The following is a 22,606-nucleotide window of genomic DNA, read 5'->3' as shown; positions in this document are numbered from 1 at the left end:
GTGTGCCAAGTTTGAACAACATCAGTAAATGCATGTTCGAGAAATGCGGATGCACACATGCAGGCACGGACATGAAAATCGAGACCAAATTCATCAGCCCTTGTTTTGGACTAATTCCAATAGGGGATAATAATAATACCATTCCTTCCGCGCCGGGATGGCATGTAGGGATACTGAGGCAGCTTCATTGGCAAGGACTAAAGTCCTGGATGGGTCGCCACTCCAACCAGGTTATCCCGAATGGTTATGACCCCAGGACACTAATACTCATTTCACTGATCATGCAAGGATGACAGGCTGAGTCAACACCACCTGATATTAATTTGCAGCCAACAAGGGCTCAAACTCAAGATCCTTAAGTCCCAAGCAAGCAACCTTAATCACTAAGCCAACACCAGGCTATACTCTAATATATTGTATATTACTGTAATTTTATCCTTCATATGAGGGTTTGTTTTCTTCCCCCCAATGAGGAAGGAAAGGTCCTGTGTCAGCGAAACTCTGCACAAGATGGTCGTCATTTAACTATGCAGATTTCAACAACCCAGTGTCTCCCATTTTTCTCAGCTGTGGGTGAGTTTCCTGATGCCTTTGGAACAGAAGTCATGCTTTTAGTTCTGAATTTTATTTTTAAGTGAAAACTTTGTCTTTATAAATACACACTGGAGTTCATAAAACATCTTACCCCACACAGTCGTGAGGAAAAGGGACAAAAAGGACATATTACGACGTCAAATGCCGTAATATTTTGTCCAAGTACTGCTATACTGAAGGGTTTGGAAAGAGTGCCAAGAAGGAGAGTTGTATTCTACAGTGTTCAAGTATATCATTTCATTGAAATTAAATAAAGGTTTAAAGGTTGTAGGAAAAAAAACCAACACTTTTTGAAGTTTACCTCTGCAGAAGTAGCGTCTTACACACCACTTTATTTAACACGTTGCATTAGTTATTTGTGCCTGTTGTTTGTGTCCTTTATGACATTCCTTAGAAATAGAAAGTTTCCTGTTTAGAATGATTTTAAATTTTGTCTTAATGCCAGACAGGCAGACAGACGAAAAAAAATTACCTTACTCCTCCTTCCTGCGTATGCGCGATCGGGACGTAATTCCATACAATTTGCCAAATTCCGAGACAAATACTGCTAAAACACTGGTTTGTTTGTTCCAATTCATGTTTTATTTGTGTTCCGATTTGTATTCGAAATGTAAAATTAAATTGGAATTAAGTTGTTCCTCAATCATTAGCTGACATCTGTAGACAGACAGACAGACAGACAGACAGACAGACAGACAGAAGAGTGAATCAATTGCTTCACCTTGCTTTCAGCTTTGTGCACCACAGGGGTAAAAAGTATCTTTTCATGCAAATCCAACAATGCACTGTCATGTAAACATTGGGTTTCCTCGTTTCCATTGAGAAAAGACCTACTGTTTGCACGCGTGTCGAATCTGTGTTAGCTTGATCTTGTTTTGATTGAAACTGCATTTCGGTATCCTGGATTCGCCTCTGCAGTTCAAATGAATCCCGGTGCAAGGTCCCTGCATCACTGTGCAGTTGTGTCACACGGTATTCCAAATTCATTGTATCCTGGATAGGTTGGGCCAGTGACAAAGTATGCATGATCGTAATTATTGTGAAATCACCAGTGAATGCTTTCAAATCGAGCATGCATCACTTTGAGATAACGGCAGAGAATTTGTTTCACAGGAAAACGATTAAGGAGATATACACTCGAATATATAAGGCAAAGAAAGATAAGTGCAATTTAAAAAGCCAAACAGAAAAATAAGAGACAGATAAGAGGACAGGCAAACGAGAAGGCAAACTGACTGAAGATGTCCAAAATTAAACGCACATTTAAAGCTCGTTTGGCCAATCCTTCAGCTTGGGTAGCTGTATCTTGAGCATCGCGTGCATCGTTCGCTGCATTGCCAAGAGCTCTTTCAGCCAGTTCCGTCAGGCGGTTTGCTTCATTAATGTTGTGTTGGATAGTTGGCATACTCCTCAAGGCATTTTCAGCTGCAGTTTTATTGGCACTGACACGGCTGTCAAAGTCTGAAAAGACAACCATAAGATCATATGTCTGCACGTCTGTCTGCTTGTGTGCCTGTGTGTTTACTGCACCTGATTCTAGACTCAGTAAGGTCAATTTATTGGCTCTTGGCATTGATGTATAATGCCCCCAGAACAACGTTGAATAACTCTCACCTTCAAGTGAATCAAGAGTATCTTGTGCTTCTTTCAATGTGCTATTTCCTTGAGCTTCAGCCTTTTGAGCTTCATTCAGAGCAGCATTGGCACGAGCTAAAAGCTGGTCTAAGATCTGCAGGAAGTGATAAAACTTGAAGTTTAACCAACCCACAGCATTAGTGCACAAAACAGTGCATCAAGCAAGAGGGGCAAAATGTAAAAAAAGGTAGAGGAAATCAGGTGCAAGAAATAAGTTCAAGCCAAAGAAGTGAACGTACAAATCCCATGAAAGAATAAAAGGAGGAGTTAAAGTAAGGGTAAGGACTGAGATATCACCAATGAAAAACCAAAACCTTGATTCCCGTAATGAAGGAAGCAGGGTAGATTCTGCAAGCTTGAACCCATCACCACGATGACTAACACGAAAGGAATGTGATATTACCTTCCGTTTCTTGGCCCCCTCATCGAGAAGTCTCTCTGTCTCAGTGATAGTTGGTTGGACCCTTTTCACTTTGTTGGTAAACTCATTTTGTGTTGTATTTAGCTCACTGAGATAGTCCTCCAAGATGTTTTCCATGTGATTTTGTCGTCGCTATGACGGTTGATTATTGATGTGGATTTAGATGAAGCATAAAATGGTGTGAAAGGTTGTGGGTAGAGAAGGGGTTCGGGTGGAAAAACAAAAACACAAAAGGTTAGTGATTCAGCTCAAATATATCTACCTGTTGCTCAGCTTTGCCTCTGCTGAGTATTCTTCGTGCATTTTCCTCCTGAGGCTGCAAATTTGTCAAGATTGTCTGCAGGGCCTGTCTTGATTGCTCAACCCGTTGGTCCAGACCCAAGGATTTGTCTTTGACCTGCACTCCGGTGACCTGCATTTTTTGAAACACCAGAAAGTCGGTACGCACAGAGAAAGCTAACATCTCAAGATCATGCCAGAAATAAAATTACGATCACGACATGGAGTAGTTCCTCCATAAAATGGAACTCAACGTCCAAAATGGACACCAAGTTATTGAAATAACTTGGCTGTCTTCGACTGCAAGATAAACAGCATTTTCAGGTGAGCTTGTGATCGAAAGAAACGATTTACTTACACCATGTTTTGAGGCTCCAATGTACCACTGAGGATGAGTGTACGTAAGAGATAAAACATTAACAAATGAACCGTGGAAGTTAGCCTGCAGATACTTCTTATAGTGTTGGTAGTGCACATTGCTGTCCTTTAGCATACCTGAGACTTCATTGAGGACCATTATCAGTTTAGATCAGCCCGTTACAGTGCCAGACACATAACTATTGACCAGCATGAACAAAAAGATCAGAAGCTGATATTAGTTTTTAATCACTGGTCTCTATTATCACAGCAATTCGGCATCTGGTGTAGGCCTGTGCTGTGCCTTTGATCTCTTAAAACGTATTTTCTGAATTGTCAAAAACACGATTTCCTGTTGAATAAAATGCTACAAAACACACATTGATACCATCTTTGCTTCAGGATAAAGGTAAGCGTGAGCCATTTCTGGAAATCACAAAATATGGCAGACCTTGCTGGTTTTGGGTTCATGCCTTCCATGAGGATGACAACACGTTTTATTGACGAGTACTATCAATCTGAAACCTTATTGATGGTTGTTGGAAGTATGTGCAGCCTATAGATCTGGCTGTATTAAAATGCACTCTGTAGTGCTGCAGGCTAGACATTAATTATTGATATTTGCCTTGTTGTCTGAGAATAAACACACTGATCTGAATTTGGCAGATAAGGTCAATAACTCAAGAAGCTTGATGATACTCCAAAGCCTTCAGCAAAAGATATCACAAAAAGGCTCAGGTGTTTGCAGTCACAACTCTCAAAAATCATCAATAATCCCAGTAGAAGAGCAATACGTTAAACCTCAGCTGCAAAATAAAAAGAAGGAAAAGATGGCGACATGGAAGAAGCACTCATCTGGTGCTTCCAGCATGTAAGAAGCATATAGTTTCCAATGTCTGGGCACCATGTTGATGGGAAAAACCAAGGCCATTGGCTGCAACTCTGGACACAGAGCTCACTCCGACGGAGTCGCCCGCCTCACTGGAAGGAGCAACACAGTGTCATCTTCAAGAGAGCACATGGATAAAGGAAAGATGTGGATCTTAATTCAGCTGATTGCAAGTAATGTGCTCCCCATGCATCTGAAGAACGATTAAGCAGAAAGCATCTGCAATTGTGATCAAACAGGGTTATATTACAGTGCGCTTATTGGACAGTCCTTTGAATTCGAGAAAGAACAATGATAAGGGTTAAGGATCAGATTTTTACTTGTATCCACAAGTAATATGATAGGAAATGAAAAAAAAGGGACTAATTGATCCTGAGTGGCAAAGACAAAAACTGTGATCCCCCAGCTGTTTATCCGAGACAAGAAAGTTCCTCTTGCTTGCTGCACCAATCAAAAAGCTTGGGTGACCTCCAAAATTTTTGTGAAAGGGTTGATAGCCACCGACCACTAATATAATTTGGACAATAAGAAAGGAAGATGGTGCTTCTCCTGGATAACTACCTTCTGCACACCACCGGCATCGTTGAAGTAATCTCGGCCTATGCCTCATCTTCCTTCCACCCAACACCACATCCATAATGTCCGTGCTCACAATGATTAGAGAATCGTCAAAAACTTCAAGGGGCTCTACCGTTTAGAGATATTAAAATGCGTAATTGCTGCCAGAGAAAGTAATGAGGCTAACATCGTCATTGATCTTCCAAAGAAGTTGATCATCTTGGACACCCTTTGCATGGCCTCGGAAGTGCATAAGAATTCGATGAAGGAAACCAATACTAATTGCTTCAAAAATATTGGCTTCAGCAATCAGTGAGATCGAGTAGTGAGATTGTCGAGTTGTCAGAGGGAGTTGTCACTTGAGACTTCGAATGCCTGGTCCGATGATGACTCGGAGTCCCATGATGACACAACAGACAAAGAGATATAGGAATAACTAAGACAGACAAAAATCAGCTGTGTGCATCCACGGTGAGCACAGAATATCGGGAAGAGAGCAATGATGTGTCACGACCATGACTACCATGTGTACAACTTCCAAATTACGAGAAGCATGCCATGTGATTCACAAGTGGATGCAGCTCCACAAATCTCCACTGCATGCAACCTCTCCACCCATAAAGCCATGATTGCTGTGAAATGGCAAAAGACAATGACAGACGTTTTCAAGCCATTGTTGTAAAAAACATTTTGAAATGTAACTATGATTATGATTGATATAAAAAAAAAGCTGGTTGTAGTTGGGATGACCTCCATTTAAAGGTGAATGTACCAATAACAATTCAACTGCCCAGCAGGCCTGACCTGAGCTTTCCCTGATGGGTAGCTATACAAGTTAGTGAAGCCTTCGGTTTTCGATGTTTGTTTATTTATTTTAGGCATAGTTCACACAAAAGTAACAACAAACAATTATATTTAGTTTTGCAACAAGGCAAGGATCACCCTTGCCTTTGTGCAAGGCTAAAGATGTTGATTTGCTTCTGCCAATTCTGCCACATCATGACCCTTCCCAATAACAACAACTTCTGCTCGTTTCGGCATGTTTACACGAATGCTTAACAGCAAAATGAGTGTTTGGAAGCGAAGATATTGTATCTTCATTTCTTCTGTGGGTCTTCATCCCAGCCACTTCTTCAAGTGCACTATCGGTTATTTGCATGAACTACATAATCACATAACTTATGCTGGGAAATCGGGTATTCAATTAAGCAGCAAGGCAACTGCACTTCGGTCCTGTAGCATAAGCTACACTGACCTGGGTAGATTCACCAGCACTGAGTCTAACTGTGGGAAATATTAAAAGAATGTGCAGGAAGTTGCTGGACATTCAGGTTAAGGCTCACTGAGGTTACATAAGAAGTTTGAATGTATAGACTCATGTAACGCACCTGCATATGGACGAAAGGATCATTTAGCAGTGGCTTCATCAGGATTAATGATCATCACTACCTCCACCACCAAAGGTGAAGGAGGTCATGTTTTCACCCCTTTCTGTCTGTTTGTTTGTTTGTGTACAGGATATCTCAAAAATTTGTGGACGGATTCAGATGAAACTTGGATGGCATGGGTGCTTGACAAAGAAGAATTGATTCAATTTTGCTGAAGATCCGGATCCGGATCTGATAATTTTTTAAAGTGATTCTTCACCATGATAGATCGGGCTAAACTGATATATAGCACGATATCTCAAAACGTTGTGGACGGATTTTGCTGAAACTTGGTGGACAGGTTGGTTGTGTGACCACAACTAAATGATTCGGTTTTTGTGAAGATCCAAATGCGGATCCGATGACTAGAATTTTTAAAAGTTATTTTTCACCATTGAGAGATCGGGTTCAAAAACGATATATTGCATCATATTTCAAAAATGTATTTGGCCAGATATTTTCTCGTGGATCAGACATTTCAGGGCAGAGGTATGCGCTCTACTGAGTGCCCTTTTAGTTCTTAATGCATTTGGTTTGTATTGTAGGTTTCAGTGGTGATGAATGCCAATTACTGGAGTCGAATGTGCTCACCGTGAGTTCTGTCAGGTCCACAGCAGGAACAGAGGTAGAGGCGTTTGCGTATATCTGAAGAGCTCTGTCTCCTGCGGCCTTTGCGTTAGCCTGAACAGCAGTGGTCAAGTTCTCCATGTCATCCCGCACCTTCCGAAAGTCTTCTAACCTGAGAACGATAAAGAAATTGAACGACCTTGCATCTGCTCATGTAATGCTTGTTCAGAGTGAATATAAGTGAATACAAGGAATATGATGTTACACTTTCAACAACAACTAAGAGTTTGTTTCGAACGATTGCAAAGACTGATGATTAGCTCCAGAATTTTTTTTGAAATAGATAGTCTGAAACAGATGGGGAAATTACGGTCAAACAAAAAATTAAATTATACTTTCCAAGTAGTTCTGCACCCAAACATAAGAAGAAAATCTTATTTATTCGTTTACAGCACAAGGCTGTGACATAGCATTATTGGCTAATGGTGAGGCTGTGGCCGCTGATACAATCCCCACTGCTGGTCACAGCAGGTATTTGTTATTTGTACAGGGTGTCGGCGATAGCTCCCCAACTCTTCATGAAGGACAGTGTGGGATATTTAACATCCACCAACAAATGCTGGCAGATGGGACGCCCAGTTTAAGATCCATCCAAGGGAAGTGCACACATTTATGAATCACCCTGCCTGTAAAACACTGGAATGACAGATCATAGCTGGGTCAGGATTGAAACCCATGCATAACAGCTTAGAGGCAAGTATGTGTATCTCGAGGACATCCTGTCAGCCCCAATAAGCAAATTATTGACCTACTCAAACTAAGTATTAATATAAACCATGAAGGGCATCTATTTATTACATACTGTACTTGTATGCACAGAGGAAGTGGGATATATCTGTTCTGTTCGTACGTATAGCAGCTTGGCCGGCAGGTAGCTATCATTTATTGGACTGCAGCTATGCCGCTGATACTGTGCCCCTATACCAGTTCACTGGTACTCATTTTTCTGACCTCAGAAGGATGACAGGCTGAGTCGACCCCACCTTGTGTTAATTCAGTAGCCAATGTGGCTCGAACTCAGGATCCTAAGATCCCAAGCCAGCCACCACAGCCACGAAGCCATCACCAGGCTTGTGGAATATATGGTACATGGGGTATGAGGGAGTGTGGCAGTCAAAAACTTCCTCCACATTTGTTTCTAGATGATCACCGACAAGTTGCTATTGAATTTTTTCAAATGTTCTGATGAGAAAACTTGAATTAATATTGTGCGTATCAGCTTCAGGATATAATAACATGTAATTTCCTATATTAACCACACGGTGTCCAGGTGAACCACAAAAACGTGTTTCTTGCACAAAGTGAGCTAAATATTCATACCTTTGGCTGAGGTCGTTGAGGGTGGAGCGAAGGGTTGTTTCCTGTTTCAAAACGGAATTCAGGGTATCATAAGCCTCGGTAGATGTTGTTTTTGCCATGTTGGCAATCTTCTCGATCTCTTTAGCCGACTGCTTGTGCCTGCCAGAAACCAAGATGCTTTATCGGCTACAATTTACCTGTATACTTTTCACAAAAGGTATATGGATGAAAAAAAAAACCACAATGTATTAGAACAATTAACTCTTTGTGCGACATTGACTGCAATGATCATATTTCAACTGGATTCCTGAAGACTTCTCCATTTTTGTCATTAGTCCACTGTTGTTTGGCCCAAAGGTTATCTGACAAAGAACTCCACAGAAGTGGGACGCGTTGTTTTGATAATTTTCTTGAGACACAATTGGAATCCCTAAGCACATGAAACTGATATCACTCAACTCTTGAATTGCAGTCATTCTAAAAGAGTCAGATAGCTTATAATTTATGCAGATATCAACCGCAAGCCAGACAAAGTCAGTACAGGCCTTACTGACACAATGTCTCGTCTACTGCTCTTGCGTGCATTGAAATATTTCCCTGCTGTGACCTCCACAAGAGGAAACAATTAAGGGTAAACTGAATTCAAATTTCAAGAATTGAGAATAACGATATCTATTTATTCTGTACATTTGCCAATACATCGTTATAAGAAATAAACGCACCTTTAAGTAACAAATGCAACTTAAGGACACGTTTCACAAACATCATGCCCCTCTGACGTTACAAATTAATAAAAAGCACAACACTCAATGTGCTCGTCATGTATCTGCCAGAAATGAACGACTTTATTGCAGCATTTCATGGATAATTGCTGGCGGATAATAAAGAATTACATAAGCCCTCTCTTCTTTTTACGGGGTCTTAGGCTGCTCATGCAGGAGTTGCAAAACAAATTACGGACCCACATGCAGACAAACACACGAGACAGCAATGGACTGGACTTCAGACGAACATAGCAACTGATCCCAGGGGAAATGACGTCACTTTCTGGGCACTCTCCTCTGCACACTCAGCGGGGTGACTAAAAGATGGATTTCCACCTCTCCATCAGAAGGGTAGTTTCCTGATTAATAGCACGTCTGTCTCCCCAAAAAAAGTTTGCAATTATGTTTCTGTAATTATAAAGTTGAATACTAAGTTTTACCATGAGAGGTAATTGAACAAATTTACCTTTCAGCGAGAATCCTGGCCTCCTCGGCCAACATGGAGAAGTTATTTGGACCGGATATGTCTTGGCCATCCAGTTTCTGTAACACAGAATGACAAACTGTTGTTCCTGGTTTTAAACAGGTTCCTGGTTTTGTGTTCCTGCTGAAAAAAAAGATGGAATCCTAGTGAAGGCCCATTCAGAAGTACGGTAATGTTATTAATGGCCCAGTCGGGTGTGAAGATTGTGAGTGATTGAAAGAAAAACTTTGAGACAATGATGATGGTGATGATGATGATGATGGTGATGATGATGACAGCAATGAAAGGACAGTAAAATGTCAGGAGAGGATAGAAAAAGGCTTTAGTAACATGGTTGCCATCTTGAGAAGGATTGACGTTCTGAACTTGTGATGAAAAATCTGTCATTCCTTAACAGGATAAATCTTCATCAAGTGAAGCAACTTCATCAAGTGATGGCGTGGTTAACATACAATTCGTGAATTTTGATGCTAAATATTCGGTAAAGCCTCTTTTGGGATCATTGGTATCTCCCATGGTGAGGCTGAGTCTTTGGGCCTCTCATTTTCTCACCACAGGTCGGTGGTCTTTCTGTCTTCTACCGTCTCCTCTCCGGACTCGCCCCCCCTCCTGCTCTGTCTGTGCTATGTCCCCCCCCCATATTTCTGCAAGGCACTCAAGGTGCACCAACAACCCCCTTCTGGTAAAACTACCAATATCACAAATCACTGCTCACCTTCACTCTTTCATTCCTCTTTTCCCCACCTTTGGAATAAACTCCCACACTCTCTTCAATCGCATTCTTCCCGCCAGGTCTTCAAAACAGCTGTTTACCACCACCTATCTTCCCCCATCCAAAACCATGATCTTTTCTACCCCCGTTAATACACCTCCTTCAAATTCCCTGCTTTCCTTCCTGAAAGTTCCCTGTCGTGTAAGGTCCTGAAAGTCCCTGTGGTGTCCATCTTGTATAACCCGTGTTCCCCACCACATCTCTCTCCCTTCCACAGATCTAATGTCTCTGTTCCCCACTGTTTTGTCCTTCCCTCTCCCACCCCTCTTGTCTCCTGCCCCCTTTGTTGTGCATTGTGTTAGCTCTCATATGAGCCTCGACAATGTATACAAAAAAAAGGAAAAAAAAGCCTCCTGACAGCTGAGAAGCTGAAAGTTTATGCATTAACCCTTCATCTCAGCAAAAACGGTGGTTTCACAAGCAGTCCCTGGCTCATTTGCACCGACCAAGGGCTAACACCTGAAATGTCCATTTCTCATTGCTTCCCACAGCAGTGAGCATGCCTTAATCAATGTCCTGTTGATTCCATACATTCAACTGCTAAACTATTTGTTTCATTATGGAAACGTTCTGTTGTCGCAATCCTCCGTTACACGTCAGCAATTTATACCTTCTCCAAAGACCCAAGGTGCTACATGAAAGGGAAATGATACGAGGTTAATACACAGTCCCATTGTTCGAATCGTACCACAGTTGCGAGAGATTTCTTTGACTTCTCAAGATCCTCACGTCCTCTCTGGATGAGGCGCTCTATCTCGGAGAGGCGATGCTGCACCCGTTCCGATGCTCCCTCGACTCCACCTACCGTGCTGGCGATGCTGTGCATTCGGCTTTGCTGGCTTGCCAGCGCCTGGCTCAACTCGTCGATCTGTTTATCAAGTGCGTTTTGTGAGTCTGTTTGGAAAAAGAAAAACACACAACATCCATCAGTTAATAAAAGACATGCAGCAAGTTGGACAGGAATCCTCCCAATGAATGTAGACCCTTGGAAAAGTGATTAGTCTTTGAGATGAATTTTGATAAAATAATAGCGAATTATTTTTCAAGTCATCATTTAAAGTTTCATTAATATATATATATATATATATATATATATATATATATATATATATATATATATATATATTATTATTACAGTGTTATATGTACCGTGAGAAGCTTGTACATGGATCACATGTAGGACATACACAACAGCACATTTGCGCACTTTTCAATGAATGTTTTTGTACTGTATATGTAGTAGAGGCTCATGGAAGAGCTCGCACTAGTACACTGAATATATCAGGATGCAACACGACAAAAGGAACAGCAGAGTTGAAGGCCAAGACAGAGGGAGGCGGACAAACAATGGTTGTGGGGAGGAATGGAAGGAATGAGAGGATGCATAGGGTGGACAAGATGGATACAGAAGGGAACTCGCAGGAGGAAAAACTGGAAGGATAAGATTGAAGAGCATGTGGAAGTTGGTTCCACAGGTGGGCGATGCTGCGATGATCCTCACCATAACAGCCAGGAGGTGTGATTGATGTTTAAACGATGAATGTGGTCATCATTAATTACATATTTATCGGTATGCCGTCATGATGAGGGCAAATAAGCCTGAAATCCGGAGAGGTAGCTCCGTTTGATGTTTAACTGGTGATGACCATGCAATGTTTGTCTGTTTGACAGAGTCACCGGGCTGAGGACTCCTGATTGGAGGTGATATTTTGGTGTAGGACTTTATGTCCATTGGAGATCGGGGGAGTGCTTGTCACACTCCACGTATTTCGATATATATTTATTTATTTATATTATCTATTCTAGATTTATATGAATGTATATGGGACAACTGGCATTCTCTAAAGGACAGATTCTTCCCTGTTGAAGTGCCCCATTCTGGCACTTTATCAATATTGCAGTTTAATGGAGTGGACACTCTCTGCTGATGAACACATCATCTTATATATTATTTCCGAGTTTGTGGTTTCGTGTTGCGCTATCTTCGACTTTGTTCTGCGCTCGAGTAACGTGATATTCGGCTTACATTATCGCAAAGACCATATGAGGTGCATGGTACAAAAAAAGTAAATAAAATGGTTCTGAAACAGTGAAATCGTATTCCACTTACTGCATTAAAGTAAAATTACTACTGATACTCTGCATCAGTTCCTTTCTCAAACACACCCACCCCAACATGTCGCGCAGAGCCGGGTTATGCTAGTTTGAAATAGTAATGCGGTTTCGTATTGATACTTATGTGGTTCATTATGAGTTAATACTTTGACAAAATATCCAAAAACCTTCGGACATATCAGAGGGACTCGTACTCGAACCTTGTGTAAATAGTGCATCATTGAGCAGTTTGGAGACTGTACTGCTAAGCCCATTCAGTTTTGCTTCAAAGTCAGAGTTGACGGCCGAGTTGGGATCACTCTCAATCTTGTTCATCATATCCTCAAGGTCCTTCAGATGTTTGCGAAATACATCCACCTGTATAATGTGGGGAGAGATGAAGAACATACGTAAAGGAGGTGTTCATTTTTGGATCCAAAAATGATCTTCAGTCACATGTAGTAAATACAGTGAGGATGATTTTATTCAAATAAATACCCATGTGACTACCATTGTGGGTTCAGGGATCTGTGATATTTTTGGGTCCAGCGAGATGATTTTAAAGTGGAATATCCAACTAAATAGCATGTTTTATGAATAAATTGTGCATTGTTTGTATTACTAAATGTACAAACAATAATATTGTTGCAAACTGATAGTGCAGCACAGTTAAGAAGGTCCAATGACTATCATGGGAATATCAAGAGTCAATCATATCAGAGTTTTTAAACTTAGGGTACTTGCATTTCAATTACTTCAAAAAGCATACAGGTTATGTGTTAACCAGGCACAGCAGGTATTACAGTAGGGAAGCTATCACCAGCACCCTGGCCAAATTCCAAATTCCTGTTCTGATGTATAAATCAGGCACTTCATCAGCAGCAAAGGTGCACCCCAGGCGAAAGGTCCTTCAGAGTGAGCATAATTACCTGGCGGTGTGACGCTGGTGTAATTGAAGAGGCAGAAATAAAAATTAAATAACCTCTTTAAATGCAGATTCAATCAGGGTTATGGCACGAACGTGCAAGATCAGTACAATTTTTGGCCCCGCCCCCTGGGGCAGGGTGAAAGGTCAAACACTGAAAAATGCAATTACGGGTATATTTTAAAATGAAACTTTGGATATGGAATCAACATTGAGTGACATGAAATATTTAACGATTTCTTGGATTTGATCCCAGGAGGTGGGAACTTCGGGTCACAGGGGTCAAAATATTGTAAACTCAATCTTTGATATCGCGTCATTCCTGCTGGAACTTTTTGCCATCTTTCAACTTTGCTTTAGGTGGAGAGCATGGGGATTTGTGATGGCGAGAAATCAACTTTGCTCTAGTTGAAAGTGAAGTTTGATCCCTTCATGGATCGAATCCAGTCCAGACAGCTCAATGGTGAGCATTCTTCCAACTCATGAATGACTCCACCCCTGATTGTTTAATTCATTCACAATGCCCCTTTCATTCCTTCAACCTGGGACATTACTTTGTCTTCAATAAATAAAAGACCAACCTTTTCTTGAACAAGGTTGTAACAAGGTGGACAATTATTACAGCCTGGGTTGGTGCGGTCGCTGAAGAAGTTTTCCTGACACTGGTCACACTGCATTCCTGTAGCTCCCTGCTGGCAGGCGCAGTGTCCACTCTCATCACATTGTTCATCCACAGAGCCCCCTCTATCACAGTCACATGCTGGAGTACCATATGGGGGGTGGAGGGTGTGGGGATTGAGAAATGATGGATGTTTTTAGCTAATATGTTAACGTTCTGGTATAAAGTATTCTGGTACCAATATTTAAAGAAAAATTGGACATACATGAATGCAAAATCTATTGAGGAATTAAACTCCTACTACATACCTTTAGCATATGGGAGAGAGAGTTATAGATCAGAGACAGAGGAAAATAGTGGAAATCCATGAAGGCCAATTTGGATTCCTGCTCAGAGGAAGCACCAAGGATGCCCTTTTTGTTTTGGAACAAGTAATGGAGAAATATCGGGATGGTCAAAGCAACATAAAGTGTATATTCATTTATATAGAGAAGGCTTATGACCAGGTGCCTTATGAGGAAGTTTGGAGATGTGCAAGAATTTGTGGAGTCCCTGAGAAGTATGTACGACTATTACCTGACATGAATAAGGAGTGCCAGACAAGAGTAAGAAGCAGTGTAGGAGAGAGTGAGAGTTTTGAAGTTAAAGTTGGATTGCACCAAGGATCGGCACTGAGCCCCTTCCTCTTCCTGATTATCATGGATGTTATAACTGAGCAAGTGAGATAGGCAGTGCTATGGTCAATAGTGTTTACAGATGACATTGAGCCATGTGAAGGGATTATGTAATATGACTGAATATCTTGAGAAATGGAGAAAAGCATTGGAAGATAGGGGTATGAAGATCAATTGACTAAAGAGTCAATGTATGGATTATCAATTTGAATCTAGGGAATAGGATCGGGCTGGAAGTGTAAAGATTATGGGTGAAGATCTGGAGGGCATGAGTAGCTTCAAGTATCTGGGATTCTGTGGTCAGTGGTGACAGAAGATGGAAATATGGAAATGTAGATTAAGCAACAGATTAGGTCTGGTTGCAGTAATTGTAGGAAGTGCAGTGGAGTGTTATGTGATGGAAAAGTACTGCTGAAACTGAAAGGAAGAATTTACAAGACAGTTGTGAGATGGCTTTGTTATATAGTCTGGAAAGTTGGGCATAATTAAAGAAAGAGGAACAGAAATTGTATGTAAATGAGATGTGGATGTGAGATGGACATGTGGAGTGACAACAAAGGACAAAATTAGGAACAGGTACATCTGAGGATCAGTGAGGATTGTGGAAGCATTTAAGAAAGTAGCCGAGAAGAGATTAAATTGGTTTGGTCATGTGATGAGGAGAGAGAGTACGAGAGAGAGAGAGAGTACGAGAGAGAGAGTACGAGAGAGAGAGAGAGTACGAGAGAGAGAGAGTACGAGAGAGAGAGAGAGAGTACGAGAGAGAGAGAGAGTACGAGAGAGAGAGAGAGTACGAGAGAGAGAGAGAGTACGAGAGAGAGAGAGAGTACGAGAGAGAGAGAGAGTACGAGAGAGAGAGAGAGAGTACGAGAGAGAGAGAGAGTACGAGAGAGAGAGAGAGAACGAGAGAGAGAGAGAGAGAGTACGAGAGAGAGAGAGAGAGAGAGAGAGAGAGAGAGAGTACGAGAGAGAGAGAGAGAGTACGAGAGAGAGAGAGAGAGTACGAGAGAGAGAGAGAGAGAGAGAGTACGAGAGAGAGAGAGTACGAGAGAGAGAGAGAGAGAGTACGAGAGAGAGAGAGTACGAGAGAGAGAGAGAGAGAGTACGAGAGAGAGAGAGAGAGAGAGTACGAGAGAGAGTACGAGAGAGAGTACGAGAGAGAGTACGAGAGAGAGTACGAGAGAGAGTGAGAGAGTACGAGAGAGAGAGTACGAGAGAGAGAGTACGAGAGAGAGAGTACGAGAGAGAGAGTACGAGAGAGAGAGCACGAGAGAGAGAGAGAGAGAGAGTACGAGAGAGAGAGTACGAGAGAGAGAGTACGAGAGAGAGAGAGTACGAGAGAGAGAGAGTACGAGAGAGAGAGAGTACGAGAGAGAGAGTACGAGAGAGAGAGTACGAGAGAGAGAGTACGAGAGAGAGAGTACGAGAGAGAGAGTACGAGAGAGAGAGTACGAGAGAGAGAGTACGAGAGAGAGAGTACGAGAGAGAGAGTACGAGAGAGAGAGTACGAGAGAGAGAGAGTACGAGAGAGAGAGTACGAGAGAGAGAGTACGAGAGAGAGAGTACGAGAGAGAGAGTACGAGAGAGAGAGACAGACAGTGAGAGAGAGAGAGAGAGAGAGAGAGAGAGAGAGAGAGAGAGAGAGAGAGAGAGAGAGAGAGAGAGAGAGAGAGAGAGAATATTTGGTGAGGTGAGTGATGGAGGTAGGACTGCCAGGAAGAGGGAAAATATGTAGGCTTAAAACTCGATGGAAGGATGTGGTGGTGATAGATTTAGAAGTTGTGGGATTGGAAGAAGAATGGGTGATTGACAGGAGAAGATGGACAAGGTTGATCAACCTTCATTGTGGTGACCCCAAGTAAAAATGAGAGAAGCAGGAAAAAAAACAAAAACAGAAAGAAGTAGAGTTACCAGTACAGTAGAGTATATTTAGTGTTACAGTGTATAGTATGGTGTGATGCAAATTAGTGTTCTTCATTAAATTATGATCCAGAGTTTAGTAAAACAAGTAAAAAAGACATAAAATGCCAATGCCTCCATTGTTTTAGTCATTTTGCTGTATGGAGTTAAGGGGCAAGCCCATATTTAAGTACAACTAAAATGGCCGCCAGACTACTAGTCGGCCATCTTTGATCATATTGCAAAATAAAGTGAGGGGCATGTGTATGTCGTCATGGACAGTGCTTGTGCCAAGGTTGAGCTAAATCGAACCATACTTCTCTGAGAAATGGTTGGGGACACATTTAAGTAACAAAATGGCCACCAGTCGTCCATCTTGGATCTGTTCTCAAAATAAAAATGACGGGCTTATGTAAGCCATCATTCCTTATCTGAGTGCCAAGTTTGAACAACATTGGTCAATGCATGTCCGAGAAATGGTTGAGGACGTGTTCAACATCAGGTTTTTTAGAAGTAAAATGGATGCCAGTCAGCCATCTTCAATATGATCTCGAAAAAAATATGAAGTGCTGATGTAAGCCATCATGCATTATCTGGGAACCCAGTTTCAACATTGGTAAATGCATGTCCGAGAAATGGTTGAGGACGTGTTTGACACCTGTTTTTTTTTTTTTAAACCTAAAATGACTGCCAGTCGGCCATCTTGGACCTGATCTTTAAAAAAAATGACATGTTTATGAAAGCCATCATTCTTTGTCTGTGTGCCAAGTTTGAACAACATCAGTAAATGCATGTCTGAGAAATGATTCAGGACAAGTTCAACATCGGGGTTTTTTTTCAACTAAAATGGCAGCAAGTTGGCCATCTTAGATCTAATCTAAAAAAGAAATGACATGCATATGTACGTCCTCATTCCTTATGTGAGTGTCAAGTTTCAACAACATCAGTAAATGCATGTCTGAGAAATGATTCAGGACAAGTTCAACATCGGGGTTTTTTTTCAACTAAAATGGCAGCAAGTTGGCCATCTTAGATCTAATCTAAAAAAGAAATGACATGCATATGTACGTCCTCATTCCTTATGTGAGTGTCAAGTTTCAACAACATCGGTAAATGCATGTCTGAGAAATGGTTGAGGACGTGTTCTAAAATTGCCGCCAGTCGGCCATCTTGGACATTATGTCGAAAAATATGACTTGCAAATGTATACCATCCTCTTTTGCTTTGTGTCAAGTACAAATAAAATCAGTCCAGTAATATCCGAGATATGGTTGCAGACGCGCACACCCGCACGCACGCACATGAAAATTGAGACCAAATCCATGAGCCCCTGTTTCAGACTGAGTCCAACGGGGACTCATAACACATTGTCTGGAGTGGTGATTTTTTGTGAGGATAATCGTAATCCCTTGCAAGGAACTTCAACAAAGGAAGAGGCCATTAGGCATACATTAGCCTGTGTAACAGTTGTTCGTCCAAACTTTTTCCTTTTTAAATGCTGAGCATCAAGCAAGGCAGCAGCACAAATAATTTTTTAACATCTTTGGTACGACTCGGCTGGGGTCAAGTTCAAGCCACCTACCTCCGATACTGGGAGGGAATGCTCTAACCATTACAGCACTAAGTAATGTTGCACCCTACAACTGTGTCTTATATGATAAGGCCCATCGGTGCTTGATGTGGTAAGGCTATGTATGATGAGTGAAGTACAGTGGTGTGGAAATTGCACCTACGTTTGCAACCGGTCACAGAAAATCCAAAGTGGCCCTTCTCGCAGCGGTCACACTTCAGACCAGTGACTCCAGGACGGCAGTCACACTGGCTTGTGATCGCATTGCACAGGCCTGCCACAGATCCTATTGGATCACAGTCACACCTGAAAAAGGGCAAAGGAATGCGAACAAGTTAGCTTTGAACTTAACGTCGACTCTGAAAGTTTCTGTTCCTATAAGTGAGCATGCATAGGTATGTCACAACACGTCTCTCCTTCTTTGTGAGTGAACCTGTAATTTTATCTCTATTGTCGTATGTGTGATCAAATCAATTTGAGAGGGTGGTTAATCTGCAAATCATACTCATGCTTTGCAGGTGTTGTGAAAACACATTCGGCATTCCTCTTTACTGTCCTTTCTCTTTTCTGCTCTTTTCTATATATTTTATCCTTGCATCTTTTCTAATTTCTCTTTCTACCTTTGCTTTTTTTTTCTTCCTATTTTCACCAGTTTCGGTTTTTGTAGTAATGCCCCTTGTTCTGGCAGGAATTTGTAATTTGACCATGGTGCCTGCAAATTCTCACCGTACAGATATTGATGAATCACCCTGCCCGTGGACCATGTGTATATGACAGTTTATACCTGGGTCTGGATTGAAACTCAGGCTAAGACAGCTTAGAGGCAAGGGTGCATTCATCTAGGCCAGCGGTTCTTAACCAGTGCTAAACTGACCTCTATAGTGCAAAAAATAAAAAATAAAAATCCCATGGTCGGGGATAAATATACCAAATTTCAAAACCGTGCAATTTTAACCCTTTCACCGTTAAAGTTGCATTATTGCAACCAACAATTTAGAGTCTCAGGCTGGAAAAATCGCAGAGATGCCGCTGGCTTCAACAAAAATTCCCTTGCGGTGACGTGTGTGTGTGTGTGTGTGTGTGTGTGTGTGTGTGTGTGTGTGTGTGTGTGTGTGTGTGTGTGTGTGTGTGTGTGTGTGTGTGTGTGTGTGTGTGTGTTTGGAGATGTCTGGTATTCATATCTCCTGCGCTCCTCAGCTCATTATTGAACCACCAAGTAAGAAATGGAAAGATAATGTGCAAGGACAAAAATTCGATTATTTTTGATCAAATGGATAAAGTATGGAATTCTTCAATAAATTAATAAGGTTTTACTGACTAAACTGAAAGGTACGATCAAGCTGACCCTTCTGTGTGATAAATATGGTTGAGGACATTTCCCAACCTTGCTCTCAGCTGAGTTTGTAAACATTACACGACGTGACTCACCGACGCACACACACACGCTGCTGCTGATGTCGGTGGATTCCTTCGTTGTTTGTGTAGTTTCACACACAAATAAGGTAAGTTGTTGATGTTTTGGTGTTAAATGTTGCAGACAATAAGTGTAATGTGATGAAATACTACGTTATCGTTTTTGGGTTTTTTTTTTTTCCAAAATTGCATCGGCCAATGGCTGAGTTTAACTAACTCATGTGGCGGGGGGAGGGACGGGGGTAAATGGCTGGTCATGTCGAACCTAGGGGGTATGTAGTGGGAAAAAAGTTAACAATCCGTGCTGTCGACCATCCTGCTGACATCTTACTGATGTAAACAGTGAAGAAACAGTGCTGCCAAAGAACAGCATTCATGTAACTTGTGAAAAATCTCCTTTATCAATGCAAACTGCTGCTTTATGGCAGTAATTAATTACAATGCCTTGTGGAGATCTCAACAATCGCTTTCAATGTCTCTCTCTCTCTCTCTCTCTCTCTCTCTCTCTCTCTCTCTCTCTCTCTCTCTCTCTCTCTCTCTCTCTCTCTCTCTCTCTCTCTACACATTGATCTGTTTCCCAATACTGTACCTCTATAGCTGTGTCAGTACATGTCTACTTGACATAACTATTGATGCATTTTGTTTAATGACAAGACAGTGCCTTGTGGTAGGAGATAAGAATAATGATGTGGATCTTTCCTTAATTTTGTATCACACTCCTTTTGGCTCACCGGGTGCATCCTGTACCGGTCTTGCTCATAAAATGTCCTAATTTGCAGCGGCCACAGTCACGTCCCATCACGTGCGGCCTGCATTGGCACTGGCCCGTTACTGGGTTGCAGGTTTGACCTGTACCTATGGTTCCAAAGGCGGAGCAAGCACATGCTGCCAGGGGAGGAGAGGGGAAAAATGAAATTACAGGGTCATTATCGAAGGTTAAAAAGAAAAGAGAAGAAGATATCAGTGTACATCACTGAAGTGTTTATCTATGACCTTATGCTGAGAAAAAAAAAGGATTCTGTTTAATTCATTAATATCCCTCTACTAATCTTCTTCTTCTTTCATACACAGCATCTGTGGATGAAGGGTAGTTGAAAAAAAATGGGAGTTGGATGCACCTTTCACTGAATAGGAAATCCTAACCCTAATCCTAACCCTCACACCTTCTACTGGAAACCTTGCTGGCTCTGGGTTTGTCAATACAAGATAGTAAACAACACTGTGAAACAACTGCAAAGCCTCTCAAAGGAAATATTGAGCAGCTCTTGACAATAAGACTACCACAATTAAATCACTACACCACCATAATAAACATGTGTGCTCCCAGAATGAGCAATCCAGATTAGGTGAAAGAACAATTCTACAACGACTTTGACTTGATCATATATCAGCAACTCCTCACACAGATAAACTCATTTTGAACAAGAAAAAGAGCAATCAGAGATTGAAGACCCTCACCAGGACTTCTTTTGAGTGGTGTATTTTTATGGGTTTAAGGATAAATCCAATATGGCTGCCAAACCATGTGACCTATGTGACCTATGACTTCATATGTGTGAACATTTTGTTCGTCATCGACAGGTGGTTATACATGTAAAGTTTCACCTTGATCTGTTCAGCCATTTCTGAGATGAAGATTTTTAAAGGTTGTTTTTAAAACACAATATGGCTGCCGAATCATGTGACTGATGACGTCATCAAATTATTATTCTCTGGACCATTTTGTCCCGAGATGACCCTCAAAAATGTTCATACTGATCGGATGTGATGTTCTACATATGCAATTATGATGTCATAATGAAGGCATCTATGACGTCATAAAAATTACTCATTGCCCATGAGGAGTACTTGCTACAGGCCAAGTTTAAATTTTTTCCTTGTGGTTTCAAAGATATAGAAGTCCAAAGTCTTTCCGTTTTCCAATATGGCTGCCACACCACATGACATATGACATCGTAATTATCATTAAAACATTCAACACCAGTAATCACACCAATGGTGAAAATTTAGTCTCAATCCAACAAGCAGTTGCAGAGAAAAACATGAAAGTTCGGTGTGGACAAACAAACAAACAAACAGAGAAACAAACAGACAAAAATGCAAACAAATGCAATGCCCTCTCCTTCGGTGAGGGTAATGAGTTCAATGTAAGAGTGTGATGATCGTCTTTGATGTATATGACTAACGACTATACCATCTGGAAATGAGTGATTGGTAAAAATCAGCAAAGAAGACACCAATCCTCATATTTTTACCAAGTGCGAGGAGATTAGCTAAATGATCACCAGCACCCTCTTTCACATTCCAGAAAAGTGCAAATGAACCTGGATGCATCAACATTTAAAACAAAATGGAACTTCTATAACTCATCATCATGAAATTCCAGGGCCTTTCTTAAGTCAAAATTGCAAGGGTAATGCTGGAAGCACTTTACTGGATGGACTGTCAAATGGCCAGGATGAAATTGTCTTGAGCAATACAAACAAGACAAGCAGTAAGGCCAAGGATAAACGAATCACTTCAACATAATATATTTCGGGAATTTATGTCTAACACCATCTAATGAAAAATACATCATCCGCATATCACAACGACAGCGCTATCACAGCATAGTCGACAAATGCACTTGAAGAGGCTGAGTGGAAGACCTTTTGCCACCATGTTTGCTACACCACTGTTGAATATAGGATGTAAGAATAGAAGCATTGAGATTATTTTGAAGAAGATTCTGAATTTCAAGAACAGAATAAAAAAGAACAAGGCTTGACAATTGTTTCAGCTTCATACATTTGACCACCCTCAGTCATAAGCTGCAAAAGGTCACAATTAAGCAATTGTGCAAGAAGATTTAACGTAAAAGTTGCGACATGCAAATTAACTGGGGCAATGGGTAGAGGAGACCAAGGTCCAGATCACGGTTGTGCAGCTTGTTAGAATGTCAGAGGGAGTAGAGGGGAAGCCGGAGCCAGAGGTATTCCTGGGAGTGTGGGGGAGTGAGGGCAGTGCATGGAGAGTGAGGAACAGAATCTTTAAACCGTTAAGTCAAAACCAGGCTTCCCCAATGTAGACCAAGGAGCTTTAAACAGCGATTTCAAGATCACATTGTAGAGCTCCTACCACCAGATGGAGTGACCAAATCAGTTTTCATCATGAAAAAGAATAAAGCTCCAAGACAATGTGGAAAGTAACAAAAGTGTACTGGTTTGGGGGCTTATATCTAATTTATAAGCTAAACACTCTCTTCCTTTCCAACTGGGAAGAAGAAACTGTACTACAGGACCTGAAAGGTAGTGATATGGATACCTT

The 22,606-nt window shown here is 41.4% G+C and overlaps 1 protein-coding gene across 3 annotated transcripts in view; it reads right to left on the bottom strand.

The window, feature by feature from the left end:
* The window catches only part of LOC147012966 (laminin subunit gamma-1-like), a 253,798-nt gene that overhangs the window by 4,521 nt on the left and 226,671 nt on the right, over nucleotides 1-22,606 (bottom strand). For 2 of the 3 annotated variants that reach the window (XM_085854369.1, XM_085854371.1), the window contains 12 exons: nucleotides 20,032-20,185; nucleotides 18,051-18,193; nucleotides 13,707-13,885; nucleotides 12,422-12,578; nucleotides 10,795-11,000; nucleotides 9,317-9,393; nucleotides 8,108-8,245; nucleotides 6,752-6,899; nucleotides 2,913-3,062; nucleotides 2,209-2,323; nucleotides 1,856-2,055; nucleotides 1,429-1,587 (listed from right to left, as the gene is read on the bottom strand). In XM_085854369.1, coding sequence (XP_085710495.1) covers nucleotides 1,429-1,587; nucleotides 1,856-2,055; nucleotides 2,209-2,323; nucleotides 2,913-3,062; nucleotides 6,752-6,899; nucleotides 8,108-8,245; nucleotides 9,317-9,393; nucleotides 10,795-11,000; nucleotides 12,422-12,578; nucleotides 13,707-13,885; nucleotides 18,051-18,193; nucleotides 20,032-20,185 — 1,826 coding nt within the window. Of the gene's footprint in view, nucleotides 1-1,428; nucleotides 1,588-1,855; nucleotides 2,056-2,208; nucleotides 2,324-2,632; nucleotides 2,783-2,912; nucleotides 3,063-6,751; nucleotides 6,900-8,107; nucleotides 8,246-9,316; nucleotides 9,394-10,794; nucleotides 11,001-12,421; nucleotides 12,579-13,706; nucleotides 13,886-18,050; nucleotides 18,194-20,031; nucleotides 20,186-22,606 lie in introns of all 3 variants that reach the window. The other variant, XM_085854370.1, reaches the window with a different exon arrangement.

Source organism: Eptatretus burgeri, chromosome 14, assembly GCF_056783735.1.
Source record: "Eptatretus burgeri isolate ZD-2024b chromosome 14, Ebu_testis_v1, whole genome shotgun sequence".
Taxonomy (NCBI): Eukaryota; Metazoa; Chordata; class Myxini; order Myxiniformes; family Myxinidae; genus Eptatretus; species Eptatretus burgeri.
The sequence above is the reverse complement of the archived record's forward strand: the minus strand, read 5'-3'. Positions and strand labels throughout refer to the sequence as shown.